This window comes from Lutra lutra, chromosome 12, assembly GCF_902655055.1.
Source record: "Lutra lutra chromosome 12, mLutLut1.2, whole genome shotgun sequence".
Taxonomy (NCBI): Eukaryota; Metazoa; Chordata; class Mammalia; order Carnivora; family Mustelidae; genus Lutra; species Lutra lutra.
Window position 1 is genome coordinate 61449612 of NC_062289.1, and position 16342 is coordinate 61465953.

General features: G+C 42.7%; 1 protein-coding gene across 1 annotated transcript in view; it reads left to right on the plus strand.

The window, feature by feature from the left end:
- GNAL (G protein subunit alpha L) overlaps positions 1 to 16342 on the plus strand; it is a 142383-nt gene that overhangs the window by 93074 nt on the left and 32967 nt on the right. Inside the window, 1 exon segment of the mRNA XM_047696999.1 lies at positions 4190 to 4287. Coding sequence (XP_047552955.1) covers positions 4190 to 4287 — 98 coding nt within the window.

The following is a 16342-nucleotide window of genomic DNA, read 5'->3' on the forward strand; positions in this document are numbered from 1 at the left end:
TCCGCATCCAGAATATAAGGCCAAGCCCTACACAAACATGAACACTGACCCCCAAACGGGACCTGTATGCTTTCCTGAATCAACTCAGTAATGTAAATAAAAACGGAGACGAGCCACAGAGCTCTGAAGATTAAAAATTAATAAGAAAATATAAAAAGCGTTGTCTTCAGAAATGCAAAAAAAAAAAAAAAAAAAAAAAGAGTCATCCTGATACTAAAATTCGAGATTTTTCCATAAGTCACCTCAGAAGGAATATCGGCTAACGAGCATGAGGAAGAGTGTTTTTACACTCAACCTCGTGACAATTTCCACCCGTACCATGTGTGAAAGCAGTTCTTCCCAAGACCTGTGTGTGTACCCAGGGCGTTGACTCCAAACCACTGCACAACATTCCCTTCCAGAGACAAGAAATAGGCTTTAGGTTCTCATTTCAAAAATGAAAAATAGGGGCTCAGTGGGTTAAAGCCTCTGCCTTCGGCTCAGGTCATGATCCCAGGGTCCTGGGATCGAGCCCCACATCGGGCTTTCTGCTCCACAGGGAGCCTGCTTCCTCCTCTCTCTCTGCCTGCCTCTCTGCCTACTTGTGATCTCTGTCTGTCAAATAAATAAATAAAATCTTTAAAAAAAAATGAAAAATAGATTTCAGGTGTGAGTGCAACCAGAAAGTTATATCAGCAGAGATATCATGCAAGAATTTGTGTTCTTGACGTTGCCTACTGTTGCATGATTTCCATTTTAGAGAGGTTAGGAGGAATTTAAAGAAAAAGAAAAAAATTGGTTACCCATCTGAGAATCCTAGGTTAGCTTTGTACTTTGTGTGGAAAGGGAGATGTAGACCTCAGGACCAGAAGGAAAATGCTGTGACACAAAACGCAAGAGCTAGATACTTGCATTTTTAAAAATTTTAATTTCAATTTTGATTGAAAAATCAGAATGGTGTTATGAAAATGTTAGAGTCTTGCCTTTTCAAAAGTAAGTTTAAATTTGGTATCATTATTGGGGCTCCTGGGTGGCTCAGAGGGTTAAAGCCTCTGCCTTCGGCTCAAGTCATGATCCCCAGGTCCTGAGATCGAGTCCCGCATCGGGCTCTCTCCTTGGTGGGGAGCCTGCTTCCTCCTCTCTCTCTCTGCCTGCCTCTCTGCCTACTTGTGATCTCTCTCTGTCGAATAAATAAATAAAATCTTTAAAAAAAATTTTGGTATCATTATTATTTTTCTTTCTATAACACAACTCAAATTCCCTTGGGTTTTTTTTTAATTTTTTTTAAATTTAAGTAGAGCTAATATACAATGTGACATTGGTTTCAGCTGTACACCTCAGTGACTTGGTAAGCTTATAGGTTATGCTATGTCAAAACCCTTTAAATAAGAGTAACAAATGTTTGCATATTTCAGTTGCTAAATACATGAAGATCTCAAGTCGATTCTTATTCAGTAATTAAAAAAAAACAACAAAGAAATATCAGTAATTTTCTTTTTATACTCTCAATTTCTCCATATTCTTAGTTGTCAGAAGTGGGTTACATTTCTCTGTGAATCATCTTTTTTTTTCTTAGGCGCACACACACACTGAAATTAGTTTTATTTAATATTATTCATCTTAGTTGCTAATGGAAGCATGCCAAAATTACTCCTCATACTTACCTCCCAGTTGGTTTCACAAATGTGTGAGAATTCTAGCCTGGCTCTGGACAACAGCTTAAGTATAGCTAGAGAGGCTGCATTGGCTAACTGAATATTTAATGATTTTACAGAATCATTTCTTTATTTGTTGTTATATTTTTAGTTGAGATAGTGGTGTTGTGGCTATGATTTTTTAAGAGCCTTTATCTTTTAGAAATAATGTTGAAATAAAATTATATGACATAAGAGATTTGCTGCAAAATAATAAATGTGGGGAAAGATATGAGTTATTAAAAAAAAGAGAGAGAGAGAATTGTCTATGTGTTGGTACACACAGAGGAGGCTGAGTAATGAGTGGCCTGGGGAATTCTCTCTACTTTTGTAAGTTTGGAAATTTTCTCTAATAAAAGGCAGAAGCAACAACAGTAGCAGCTCTGAAATTTTCCACAAGGTTTTTGGAACCGCTTAAAAAGTAAACATGGAGGGATGCCTGGGTGGCTCAGTTGTTAAGTGTCTGCCTTCCATCTGGGTCATGATCCCGGGGTTGGAGTCCCATAAGGGTCTCCCTGCTCAGCGGGAAACCTACTTCTCCCTCTCCCACTCCTCCTACTTGTGTTCTCTCTCTTGCTGTGTCTCTCAGTCAAATAAATAAGTAAAATCTTTAAAAAAAAAAAAAAAAGTAAATATGGAGAATCCTGGAGACCTAGCTATATTCTAATCCAGTGTCTTTGTTCACCAACCACGAAGTAGAAGCCAAGATTGCTGTTGCTTTTGTGTTCTTCCGGTGTTGTCCAAAGCATCTGCTTTAAAAACACAGTGCCCACCATCCCTATTAACACGGACCCCAGAAATCATGCGTCTTGGTTCTTAATTCGAGCTCTCCTCTCTAATTCTGTCTCAGAGGCTTCAGCTCAGACTGCTGCAGAAAAAAAAAATGATTCTGACACCTGTTGAAGACTGTAAAGGGACTTTATTCAGGAAACTACTACACTGGGGGTTTGCAGGAGGGAAGAGAGATGGAGCTTGATTCCAAAAGTCACCATGTCACTAAGGTTACCATTGTCTCTCAAGAGCATCTTGACAATAGAAAATAGAGGATTTCTCATTTGGGGTGTGTGTGTGTGTGTGTGTGTGTGTGTGTGTGTGTGTGTGTGTTCATATGGCTCTTTGAAGGGAAAAAAGAAATTTAAGGAAGCCTATATAAACACCCTCACTGGAGTGCGAGCAGCAGTGCGAGATTCTAGAAGAAACCATAAATCTAGGGAGACAAAAACTGAGAGGTTCAGCTCCTCTCCATCCTACGGAGATTTACCTTCATTGTCAGCTGTGGGTAGTTGGAGTTGTTCCTGACAATGAGGAGCCCGACAGACCATAGGTGTAGAGACTCGGCAGACCTCTAAAGACTGTCCCTGATACTAGGACATCAGAACCTCACGGTCCCTCACCTCTCCTGCCCCTTCTGAGGTTTTGTACCTAATTACATACTCATGACTTTAAGTTTCTTTTTTCAAAGAGGGCCCCCACGGTATTCAGGTGCACCCTTGTATGGAATCGTGAATCTTCCAGAAAAGAACCAGCTCTTTATTTTTTTTTTCCCTCCAAAAAATCAACAGACATGAGGCATCAGAAGCCCCAGATTTGGTGCAGATCAGAGATGGGAATGGGTGCTTCCTGGGGCTGCCGTGAGGATGACTGATGTGGGAAGGGATATAAATATTCTAATGAAGGGGTTTGTGAAAATTTACGTAACTTCTTTTATATTTAGCAGCTGATGTGTTGTCATTTGCTTCCATAGCACTGTTAATTTAATTTGGGTAATTTTGGAAATATGAATTCATAAAGCCACCTCTTACTTGGAGAGAAGGAGAGCTTGCCATCATGGGTGAAATTGAGCTCTGTGCCCACAGGGGCTTGAGGGAACCAAAAATCACAGTTCACGTGTAATTTGTAGTTTTAGAAAATGCCCAAAAATCAAACAAAGAATCACAAAAAAACAGTGAATTAGTATCCCCAAAGAGTAAAATTTTCAAGGTTTCCTTTCTAATATACCTAATGCTTCTGGGCCACATTTAACCCATCTGCTCAGTCACGGCTATTCGTAATCGTGGCTCACGGAAACTTGAAGGGACAACAGCTAAAACCGAACTTACCGTTGTGATAGGCATGCTTTTCCCTGCTGACGTGACAGTACCACTAGGCAGGTGACTGAGTTCGAAGAACTTTAAAATTACTGTTAAAATAGCTGTTGTATGTATCATTGGTGAATGCCACAAAATTACTTTAGACTCGTAATTTTCATTTGGTGGAACTTTCTGGAAGGACGAGAATGTTTGGCCGGTGGAATCGAGTGACGATAATATGGGTGTATCCATTTCTCCTCAGGCTGATCTCAAGTCCTGTGCGTTTTACCGTGTGTGAAGTAGACTCTTATAAGGAAAACAATTCACGGGCTACCTGCAAAAAAAAAAAAAAAAATTGGTGGGGTGAGGGGCAGTTTCTTTTTACTTGTAACTTTTTAAAAGATTCTAACACCTGTGCTTTCTTACTCGAATTTTTTCAAATGTTAGGAATTCTTCGATCATGTGAAGAAGCTCTGGGATGATGAAGGTGTGAAGGCATGCTTTGAGAGATCCAACGAGTATCAGCTAATCGACTGCGCACAATAGTAAGTCAGCTCCTGAGCGTGGCCCGGCCTCTCCGAGGCTACCCTTCCCCGCATCAATTATGCTGCCCTCCCAGGTCAATGAAGTCTCTTGAGTACAAGGAACAAAGCATTAACATCTTACTACAGAAATCAGTTTTTCAAAGGGCCCGGGTTTGGTAGATGGAAAACTGAAACTCCGACGGGAATCAGTGTTTCAAGGAAGAACCAGAAGCAGGTGTGTTCATTTTCCCCGGACCCGTTTTCAGTTCTGTTTGTCCTTTTGCTTTCTATAAAATGACAGGCATATCTGCGAATTGGGAGGTGCTTAGACATTCGTTATTATATTTTCGCATTGGAACAAGACCCCCAAATTAAATTTTAAAATACTATCCACGTCCGCCATCGAGCCCAAGCACTTACTTGAATGATAAGCGATACCCTATTCATGTTAGAAATAGACTAGACCCTTGAAAGTAGATGGTAATTAATAGAATAAGTAAAGCCTTGATGGAAAAAAGTGCAATGAAGAGAAATAGGAAATAAGGAAAGGACTCTGGTACCTAGGCTGGCCCATTGTTTTTCCCTGAAATGCTCACTTTCCTATTTTCTTTTGCTATTTTAGATTCATTCTATGACCGTTAGATAATAGTGGGCCCAAGAAGAAAGTTAATCAAGAATGTCTAGATATGTTTGCTATTTTGGTGACAAAAACTGTATTTAAAGTTGTTTTATATAACACTTGGGACAGCAAGAAATGAGTGCTTTTACATTTTAAGTCTGGAAACTCTAAAAATGCTTACCTGGGGAAGAGATTCCATAAGCATGCAATCTGGGAATCCACGATAGATGGAAGCCACTGGTGGAGCTACGCTGGGAATGCTGATTTCCAGGAGAGGGTAGCTGGGTGGCCACCCCAGCCCCTCCTCATTCAGAGGAGGTCAGGCACCATCGCCTCATGACAGGCACTGAGAAAAGCCAATGGCAAGGGTGCTGGGTGTGTCCCAAGCAGTGACAGGAAGCCAGTCTGGGGACAGATGGGTAAGGGAAGAGTGGCCATAAACACATGAGAGAGGTCAGTGAGGCCAGACCCTCCCGATTGCCAAAGGTTCTGCCAAGGACCTTGGATTTCTTCCAAATGCAGTGAGTGACCATTGGCTCCGTGATGGAGATTGTTGGGGTCACTCTGGCCATTGTGTGGCACATTAGAAGAAGGGAACAAGGACCCGAGCGGGATGGCTGGCATCAGGTGCAGCCATGGAGGTGAGCCCTGGGACCCAAAGGGGTTAGAACGAGGTGGTGAATCATAATGCTGGGGACAGAGGAAAGTGGGGATCAAGGAGGACAAGAGGGAAGGTCACAGTGCCATTTATTGAAAGGGAGGAATCCAGGAGATGTTATGTGGGGGAGGATGGGATAATATCAGACTCCGATTTGGAGAAGTTAGATTGGAGAAAGAGGGGCTGCCCAAGGGGAGAGAGGAAGCAGATGGCTGCTTGTAGGAGCCTGGAGCTCAGAATCTACAGGGGCCTGGACAAGGAAGTTCAGTCCCCAGAGATTGGTTTCAGGAGGAAGAGGAGCCTAAAACTACAACAGAGAAGTAAGTGGAGAGGGAGTCCTTCAGAGGAGGGGGAAGGATCTCAGGGTTGAGATGGGGGAGATTGATGATGTTAAGAAGCTTCACTTAACCTCCTTCTTATGATGACCAAGAACTGGCTCATCGTCCCCCCAGTCCATGAGCATTGGGTGAGCGACAGGTGTGTCTCGCAAGTGGTCTTGTTGAGGCAGGGGTAGTGAAACGGCAGTGCACGCCCACCTGCTGTGTACACCCTGAAATGAGCACCGGGAGCATTAATGGCCCTCCACTGTATATGCTGAAGAAACTATTTACTAATTTAAAATTTTTGCAATCTAGAATAGTATGTAAAATTTCCCGTCTCCTGCCACTCTTTACCAGTCCCTCAAGACTTACCTTCAGTCAATATTCCCTTTTTAAATTGGCATGCCCTTTAGTTGACATCTGGAGTACACTGCTGTGGTTACTGTTCTGTTATTTGTTATGGACGTTTGCTTCCACGAGAGCGAGGCTGGGTTAGATGTGGATGTAGAGTGGGGCAGGGTTCCCCGTGGAGCTCAGACACACCCTGGGGGGGGGAGGGTCTCAGGAGGCACACCCCTTCCCGAAGGGCCCTTATCTTTCCTTCTGGCTCTCACTAGCTCTTTCTCAAACCTGTCATCTCTGTTGTTTTAAAAGCCACCGTGGTGTTGTAGAGACAGAAAGAGTACCCTAAGTTAATGCTAGCAATTTCAAGCACAGCTCATAATGATTTTAAATTCACCTACATTGGCATTTCAAGTTGATGGGAATGTGTGCTCTATCGTCCTTTTCTGGTATTTCTTGAGCAGAGACATGGTGAGGGAGCATCCCAGTGCTACTCAGTATCATATCAGGAATTTCCCTTTCTTAAAAGAAAGAACAGACCACTTTCTCTCACACCACTCCAGGGATAGAATGAATGGCTTAATTTAACGTTGAATATGCAAGTATAAATTTTTTAAAAGGAAGAGTTAGTATGAGCCTTGACAACAGGGAATTAGGATTCAGGTGCGTGCTCCGCCACGGACAGTCATGTAAGGCTCTAGGCAAACTCATGGGGACAATTATGGGTCCCGTTTGCATACAGTTCTCGTAGCATTAAATATGTATATCTCCAAAGTCCTCAAAATAGTGCCCGCAAGCCCTAGATCAGCTCTCGCTGTTACGTCATCATGTGGAAAGTCAACTAAGGCACGTAAGATCATGGTTTCCCAGAGCCAACGTCTGGCTTTCCTTTGGTCCCATCCTTTCAAATGACTGAGAGCCATGGGCACAGGCTGCCTCGTGCGTGAGGTCAAGACTCCCTCCCAGACTTGACAGGAATGAGGCACCAAAGCTTGAGCGGTGCTTTCTTAACTCTGGGTCTGGCCAAATCACAGAAAGCAGTTGCCCACCAAGACCTCACTATCTGGGTTAATAATCCTCACTGTTACGACGTTGCTTTCTTTATCCATTTTAATACACACTGGAATCAAGTTGGATCAATAACCTTTGTTATTAATAGCTTAATAGTTATTATTAATAGCTTATTGATAGCTTAATAGCTGCTGTTTTGCCTCTAAACCCAGATTTCAAGGTAGGGGGTGAGAGATTTTTTAAAAACAAGGAATGTCTTGGAAACATTTGTTAGAGCAATATAGGGCTAACAGAAATATTATGTCGTCAAATTCGAAGTTAAAGAAATAGAAGCTGGGGCGCCTGGGTGGCTCAGTGCGTTAAGCCGCTGCCTTCGGCTCAGGTCATGATCCCAGGTCCTGGGTTCAAGCCCCACATGGGGCTTTCTGCTCAGCAGGGAGCCTGCTTCCTCCTCTCTCTCTGCCTGCCTCTCTGCCTGCTTGTGATTTCTGTCAAATAAATAAATAAAATCTTAAAAAAAAAAAAAAAGAAAAGAAAAGAAATAGAAGCTGTCTCCACCAGTCGTCAGCGTCCCTCCAGTGAAAGAAAGGACATGTCAGCATCAAACCTGAGACAGTGATACTCAGGCCATTTTGTCCAACCCTTGTAATCTTTAATTCTTCAGGGAAGGTGTCTTATTCCTCCTTAAATGTCCAGGTGAATGTTCTTTCATGAAGTCCGTGCACAGTAGGTGCTATTTGGAAAAATTAATTAGCAAAAGAGGAGCCTGGTATGAGCTATGGTAGTAATAGGAAAAGCTGGTCTGTCCCTTTAAAAGTGCACACCCTACCCCGGATTCAGGTTCTGTAGCCTCCTTCTCCCCCCTTGCAAATCCCCAGTGTTCTGACACGTTTTCTTTTTTCCTCCCATCAAAATTGCTCTGAGAAAAGATCTGACTTACATCTCGGTGTGAATGTAAGTCACTGTATTCCCTCGCTCAACAGTATTGCATTTTGAACCTTAACGCTTTAAATTAGGAAGGGAATAATTCTAAGCTCCATTAAAGTCATTTCTTCCATGGCAGAAACCAGGAGAATATTTTGGGGAAGAGGGGTTCTCAGTGATGCTGAAATTCTGTTAAGGCAGAGCTGCCGATGAGGAGTCTGGGAATATCTGGAAGGTCCTTAAAAGCTTATACACAGAGGTACCCAGAAGTTCCACTCCTGAATTACTCAAGAAAATTAAAAACATACATCCAGGGGCTCCTGGGTGGCTCCGTCAGTTAAGCATCTGCCTTCAGCTCAGGTCATGATCTCAGGGTCAGGGATCAAGCCCCACATCAGGCTCCCTGCTCAGAGAGGAGCCTGCTTCTCCTTCTCCCTCTGCTTCTCCCCGTACTTGTGCTCTCTCTCTCTCTCTCTCTCTGTCAAATAAATCAATAAAATCTTAAAAAAAAAAATACGTCCACACAAAAACTCATCCAGGGATATACATGACAGCATTCTTCACAAGAGCCAAAGAGGGCTAACAACCCAAATGTCCATCAAATAATGAATGGGTACAGAAAACAGGGTCCATCACACATGGAATATTTTTTGGACTAAAAATGGATGAAGCACTGATTCATGCTGCCACATCAATGAACCTTTAAAACATTATATTAAGTGAGAGAAGACAGACACAAAAGGCCACATATTATATGGTTGGGTTTATATGAAATGTCCAGGATAGGCAAATCCACAGAAACAGAAAATAGATTACTGAGTGCCAGGGGCAGGGAAATGGAGAGTGACTGCTAGTGGGTATAGGATTTCTTTGGGGGATAATGGGAACATTCTGGAATAGGATGGTATTGATAGTTGCACAACCTTGTGATTATAGTAAATACCATTGTACAATTCAAACTGGTGAATTTTTATGTTATGTGGAATATATGTTATGTGAATTATATCTCAATCTTTAAAAAAAAAAGGACGATTATGGAGGAGGGAGGGAGTCAGGGCAGGAAAAGCAACGGGAACACTGGTCAAGGTCGGCCAGAGGGGCAAGGTCTTCCCTGAGCTGGGGGTCCTCTTGTCAACCACAGATGAAAATCTATGTTTGCATTTACAAAGCCTGCTTTTTAGAAGGCCTCCATCAATCACAAATGCATGCCACTCTGATTCTAAAAACACATATAAGCAAACAGGAGCCCCCAAATTGCAAAGCATCCATGATATAAAAATGAAAAAAGCTATGGCGATCTTTATCATGCTATTTGACATGCAAGGAGTGGATACTTGCTTGGGCTACTTCAAGAAATGGCGAATTTGTTCTGAGTTTCTCTGGGGAACCACTGCTGAGTCAAAGGCACTGTGGGGACCAGCTCTTCTGTTCCTGCTCTCTGGGCACTTCAGTTCTGCTTTCCCTGTCTGCTTTTCTCAGCCCTGGATTCTGACAGCAGGTGCACGCTATAATCTGCAGGCCAGATCTCAGAGGAAACAGAGAGATCGGTTTTGCTAAAGGCCAGGTGGCCTGCATGGGGCCGTGGCCTCACCCACTGTCCCTGGGACCCACAGGTCCAGTCAGTGGCCACCCCTACATCCCTGAGCAGAGGGTCAGTAAGGCAGGCAGCCAGACCCACCGGCCTGGCTGGAGGAGTGTGGGAACAGTCATTATAATTGAGCATTAAGTATTGTACTTAGGGGGAAAATGAGTCTTTGAGGCACCAAGCAAGCTGTGCAAATCACCACAGATTATATTTTATCCGGAATTGCCCAGTTCCCACTGTGAAAATTAAAAGACAATCTCTACTGCATTATCCCCCAAAATGCATTTCCTCTAAGTCCTAATAATAAGTGATTATGTAGCCATGGAAACAGCTATTTTGGGAGAAAGAAAATTAGAGAAAATTGGATCTCTGACTTTGCTTATAAAATCAGACTTTGCTTAATGTAACTTGAAACTCCACAACTCAGAGTGTAGGTTCTTGGGCTTTGTACCGATTGTTTACGTGATAAGCCCTTCTGGGAGCGCACCCATTTGAATAATTGGTTTTAGAATACTCTCAAAGAGAGAGAATATTCCAGAAAAAAAGGAAAGAGTCATGAGAAGGGTACAGTGATTTTCTGCTGTGTCCCTGTCTGCCTTTGGCCATCTGTCAGGAGCCTTGATGACCGCATCTCCCATATTTACTCCCCAGCGCCATTTGGTTCCCATGGCTCCCAAGTTCCCGAATCTAAGCTTTGGAGACAATCAGGAAATTATTAGCAAAAATGAGGTTTCAACTTCAAGGTTGATTTTTTTTCCCCAGGTCATTTTAAAATAAGATAAACTATAATTTAAAATGTGTGTGTTGCTCTATACTGTTGAACTCATTAAATATATAATCAACTGCATGGGGGCACGTAAACGTTCTTTTTAACGCTCATTTTGATCTTCATCTCTGGCCAGATGTGTTGTCAGATTTATTTTCTTGATCTGTAGAACTGGAAATGTTGCTGTTCATGGGCAGTACAGTCTGTCTCTTTTTAGGTATGAAGAATAAATTTAGTATCAGGGCAAAGGAGGTAGACCAGATAGCTCAGAATAAGTCAGTCAGCCCCTGATTATATCTGTTTCTCCCATGCCCGTTTGGAAACCCTGCCCTGAGAAGGAACTCTGAAGAGGGCTTGTGTGACACACATGCTTCCGTGTGAGGAGGAAGCCCACACCTCTCCCCCTGTGTCCCCTTCACACTCACCTGTGACCCCACTCAAAACACTTCTGACACCAGACATGTGAGGTATTTTCCCCACACCAGGCCATTCACCATGACACCAGCTGGGTGTCATCCCATTCAACTCAATTCTGACGCTGTCTACCTGGAGCCCATGTCACATGCCACAGGTTAAGGGGTCGGTCCCAAGAGGTCGCCGCTCGTCAGATGCCGGTCCTGAGGAACAGGTTATGTACGGTGTCTGCCCTGCCATTGACAACTCGAAGAACTCAGGGACACTTACTTACATTTACTGGTTTATTAAAGGAAATGACAAAGGATACAGATGAGCGGCCGCATGAAGAGATGTGCAGGGTGAGGTCGGGAAGGGTCTCGAGCACAGGAGCCTCTGTCTCCGTGGAGCTGGGATGTGTCATCCCCCTGGCGCAGGCAGGCGTTCACCAACCTGGAGGTTCTCCAAACCCCATACTTATGGAGGCTCCATCACATAGGCATGATCTATCCTCAACTCCAGCCCCTCTCCCCTTCCCGGAAGATGGAGTAGTGGGGAGCTGACAGGTCCAAGCTTCTAATCATGGCTTGGTCCTTGCAGTGACCAGCCCCATCCAGGAGCCCAGCCAGAGTCACCTCAACAAAACAAAAGATGCGCCTGTCACACAGAAAAGTGCAAGAGATTTAGGAGCTCAGTGTTGGGAACAGGAGGGCCAAAGATGAAATATTAGAACAGAAGAAGCCCCTAGTGCTCTTCCCACTTAGGAATTTACAAGGATTTCAGAAGCTCTGTGCCAGGAGTCAGGATCAGAGTCCAATAGAATTTTTTAAATCTTTCAGAAAACCACTTTCTTGAGTGGAGAATCCTGGTGGGTTCCCACACATCACCTCATTGAATCCTCAGACCTCCTGTAAAGAGAGATGATGCTGAGATGGGGCTCCAAGTCCTGTCCCTTCCAGCACGTCACACTGGTTTCTGGTGTTTCCCATTCCCTATATATTGTTAGATTCATTTTGAGGGCTGTGAAAATCAAGCCTTTGAACTATATGTGGTAAATAATAATAATAGTAGTAATGTTTTTGCTGCCTTGGAACTGTATTTCCCCAATTACTTCTTAGAAGTAGAACCCTTGTCAAACTGCCCTGTGCAGGGTACCAGGAGTGAGGAGGGGTCAGTAGCAGTGAGAAGCCCAGCGTGTCGCCCTTAGCCTCTCCCATGCTCCTTGAGGTGGCTCAGTTGGTGACAAGAAACACTCCACAGGGCCCAGTTTAAAGACTAAGGCCAGTGGGGTGCATGGGTGGCTCAGTCAGTTAAGCGTCTGCCTTTGGCTCAGTCATGATCCCAGAGTCCTGGGATTGAGTCCTTCATCAGGCTCCTGGCTCAGCAGGGAATCTTCTCCCTCTACCCTTCCCCCCGGCTCATGATTGCTCCCTCACCCTCTCTCTCTTTCTCTCTCCCAAATAAATAAATGAAATCTTTAAAAATATAATAATTTTTTAATTAAAAAATAATAATAAAGACTAAGGCCGGGTTCCAAAATTGTGGCAGCTGGACCAAATGCAATTTGCATCAAGTACCAAACCAAAGTCGTGTTTTATGAGAATAAATGTATCAAACCAGAGTGGTATTTTATTAGAAAGAAATTTATTTTAGATGTTCACATAGATCACATTGATTTCATATAAGATCCATGTGGCCATTTTGATAAAAACAGAATTGAAACCCAGTGCTCAAAGATGACAATTGAGTCTTTCACTAGGGTTCAATATCCAGTTTCTTCCTGCTGGGGAAAGGGTTTGGGAATACTCTGGTTTATGTAGATGAATAACAGCAAATAGTAGCAAAAACAGGGTTGTTGTTGTTGTTGTTGTTGTTGTTGTTGTTGTTGTTGTTCCGTTGTTGTGGTTTTAATTTGCGTTGTAATCCAAAGAAACATTTTTAAGTCAAATGATGCCGAATGTGAAAAGGAGAAGAGTAAGAAATTATCTTCCTAGCAGCGTCCTCCCATTTCTGAAGATAAATGCAAAGTCTGATAGACACTTAAATGTTCTGGTTTTTTAACTTTTAAATGCACAAAGACAGTCTTGAAGACAGAATTCTTTTCTGGGCCACATTTGCACCTGTGGTGATGTGATTGTTGCTCTGTGATAAGAGCCCGGGGCTCAGCACGGGACAGGCAGTGGTGCAGCTGGGCATGGCACCATCTGTGTCCTGTGGGAACTTACCTTTGTGGTTATACTACAGGTCAGGTGCTGCGCCATCTGGACGCTGGCCAGTGTCCTCCTACAGATTTCCTGCCAAATAGCAGCACGGCTGCAAGAAGTGGAAAATATGTGCATAACAGCTTGATAGGAGCTTGGGTTCCACACGTGTCCATTCACACATGTCAAGATTCCACAAAGGTATACTCAAGAGTCATGTTGCTTTGGACCTAAATTTTACCTCAACAGAAAAAAACAAAACAAACAAACAAACAAAAAAAAACCTGTGAGCAAATACTGATGTCCAGACAAAGATCTGTGTGCTGGAGTATTTAGGAGGAAGTGAATTGGTGTCTACCATTTCTTCAAAATGCATCAAAAGTAAGGTAGATAGATATGTGATTTTTTTTTTAAGTACGGTAAAATGATAATGGCAAAATCTAGATGGCAGGTGTTCAAGCATCCACTATAAAATTATTTCAAGTTGTATGTTTGAAGTGTGTCATAATAAAATGTAGGGGGAGGGATACACATGTGTACAGAAGGCTACAGAAAAATAAATTACAAAGCAGCACGAGTTAACAGCACAAGTCGTACTCCGCACATTATAACATGCCACGTAAGACGTTTGCTTGTAGGAGGGTTTTTATTACAATTATCCAGAATGTTTGCTAAATTCTTTGAAACATTTCCAAGGACCCCAAAGACCTCAGATTGAAAACCATGAATAAAGTGTGCAGCTTCAGAAAGACTTGCAGGTGTGTCCCGGATTTCTAAACCTCTACGGGTAGCTGTGAGATAGCCCGTAGTTGTAGAAATTTACCAGGTGGGGCACTGTTCTGTGCACATCCCCCAAGTTGACCACTTGATCCTCACACTAACCCAAAGAGGAGGAAACCAAATCACCTAAGATTACACAGGACCACACCATGCCATCTCTTGATTAACTTGATTAAGCCTAAAGATGTGAGAGGCTGTTTTAGGTTAAAAGTTCGACGTTATGTGAGCTTCAAGTGTGTGCCAGGTGCCACCAGGTGCTGAATTGTAAAGATGATGAGGCCTTTCCCTAAGCTTATAAATAAGTGGATTTTTCACAAGGGCACCCATTTTCTTCTCTGAAGCTGCTCTCATCTACCTTCCATTTCCATCCAATTCATATCATGAGCATAGTTTGCAGATGAAAGCCAAGATGGATTTTTTTACAGACCTCCTCATGGTTCAAGAAAGTGAAAAGACAATCACAGAAGGGAGACTATATTTATAAGTCACATATCTTATAAGGGACTTATATTCCAGAATATATAAATAACTCCTACAGCTCAGGAATAAAAGGTTAAATAATTTTAACGTTAATGTTTTCATCAGTTTTAGAATAAGCAAAGGATCAGAATAGACAGTTCCCCCGTAAGATATGTGAATGGCCAATACGCTCATGAGAAGGGGCTGAACAGCATTAGCCACTGGGAAATGCAAATCAAAACCATAATGCGATACAACTTCACAGCCATGAGGATGGCTGTAACCAAAAATCAAATAAAAACAAATGTTGGCAAGCATGTGGAGAAATTGGAACCCTCAGATGTTGCTGTTGGCAATATAAAATGGTACAGCACCTCCAGAAAACAGTCTAGCAGTTCTAGAAAAAGGTAATCACAGAGTTCCCATATGCCCCAGCAGTTCCACTCCCAGATACATATTCAAGAGAATGGAAAACATACGACCTCACAAAAACTTCAAGGCAAATGGATATGCCCGGCAGCTTATTCCTAGGAGCTGAAAAGTGGAAGCAACCCATATGCCCGTCAGTTGATGAGTGGACACACGAAATGTGGTCCCTCTGTGCAATGGACAATTATCTAGCTATGAAAAGGAATGAATCACTGATACAGGCTACAGCATGGAAGAGCCTTGGAAATATTATGCTCCGTGAAAGAAGGCAGACACAGAAGGCCACATGTTGTGTGATTCCATGTCTGGGAAATGCCCAGAAGAGACATATAGAGATGGAAAGTAGATGACGGTTGCATAGCGTTGAGGGAGGGTGAGGGGGGCAGATGAGCAGTGACTGCCTGATGGGTACAAGGTTTCCTTTCAGAGTGATGAAAATGTCCTGAAAGTGGTTACATGGAATCGTGCACTGCAAACGCACCTTCAGCCGGGATTCCCTGTTGGAATTAGTCCTGTTAAATCTTAACTTGGATGCCTTGGTAAAATTAATTTGGGCACTGCTGATCATGGGGATCTCCTAATTTCAGGGCCTTTCTAGTTAATTCCAAGGCAGGGGAAGAGACTCCATTCAAAAGTGGAGAGCGATTGCTTGATTGAAGTTCGTATTCCTGACCCCGTCCATTGCATTCTGGTTCATCTGTGCACTCAAACTGCAACTGTAGTTACGCTGTGGAAAGCGTTCAGTGTAAGATTTATAACATTTCACATTTTACGCATGCTTCTGTTTTTAAATCAGTGTAAGCCAGAAAAGTGAAGAAATGCAAAAGCAAAAGCACTGATTGAAAATATGATTCTCATGCTGAAAATATATCATTAAGACCTATATTAAATCTCTAAAAAAGAATTGTCATGGAAGTTAGGTAATTTTATCAGAAGTTATTTCCATGGCATTCTGAGTAACTCCTGTCCATGCAGAGCCTGACACTGTAAAGACTCATTAAACAGATGTTGAGTGAATAATATATCTAATCAAGTTTTTTAAACTCTTCCTCATGGATGGTTCATGTGCCATTGTTGGCTGCTCGCGTGGGATTGTTGCTCGCTGTACCTGGAACCATGCCTGCCTCGTAGTTGGTGGTTAAGAAATAGTTGTTAGTTGAGTGGACTTTAAAAACTTTTCCTTCTCTGTGTTCTCTGTCATTCATAGTCACCATTCTCATGTATGCAGACTCAGTTTTGCTGTAAAGCTCAGATTCAGACACAATATCCGTTTGTAGAAGCATTACTCAAAATAGCCAGAGTGTAGAAACAAAGAAGAAGTCCATCATAATGATGAACGGAGAAACAAAATGTGGTCTGTCAATACAATGGAATATTACTCAGCCCTTTAAAGGAAGGAAATATCGATGGTTGTAACCACATGGCCTCCTTTAGGACAGACGTGCCCACCGTCTCAGAGAAAACCGTGTACCATCACAGTACATTGTACAACTACTTCCAGTATACGACAAGAATCTGTTCACAGTCTCAAGAAATTTAATTATAAGCCTTTAAGTTGGATTTAGCAAATAAGGAAGCTACCCTTGGGT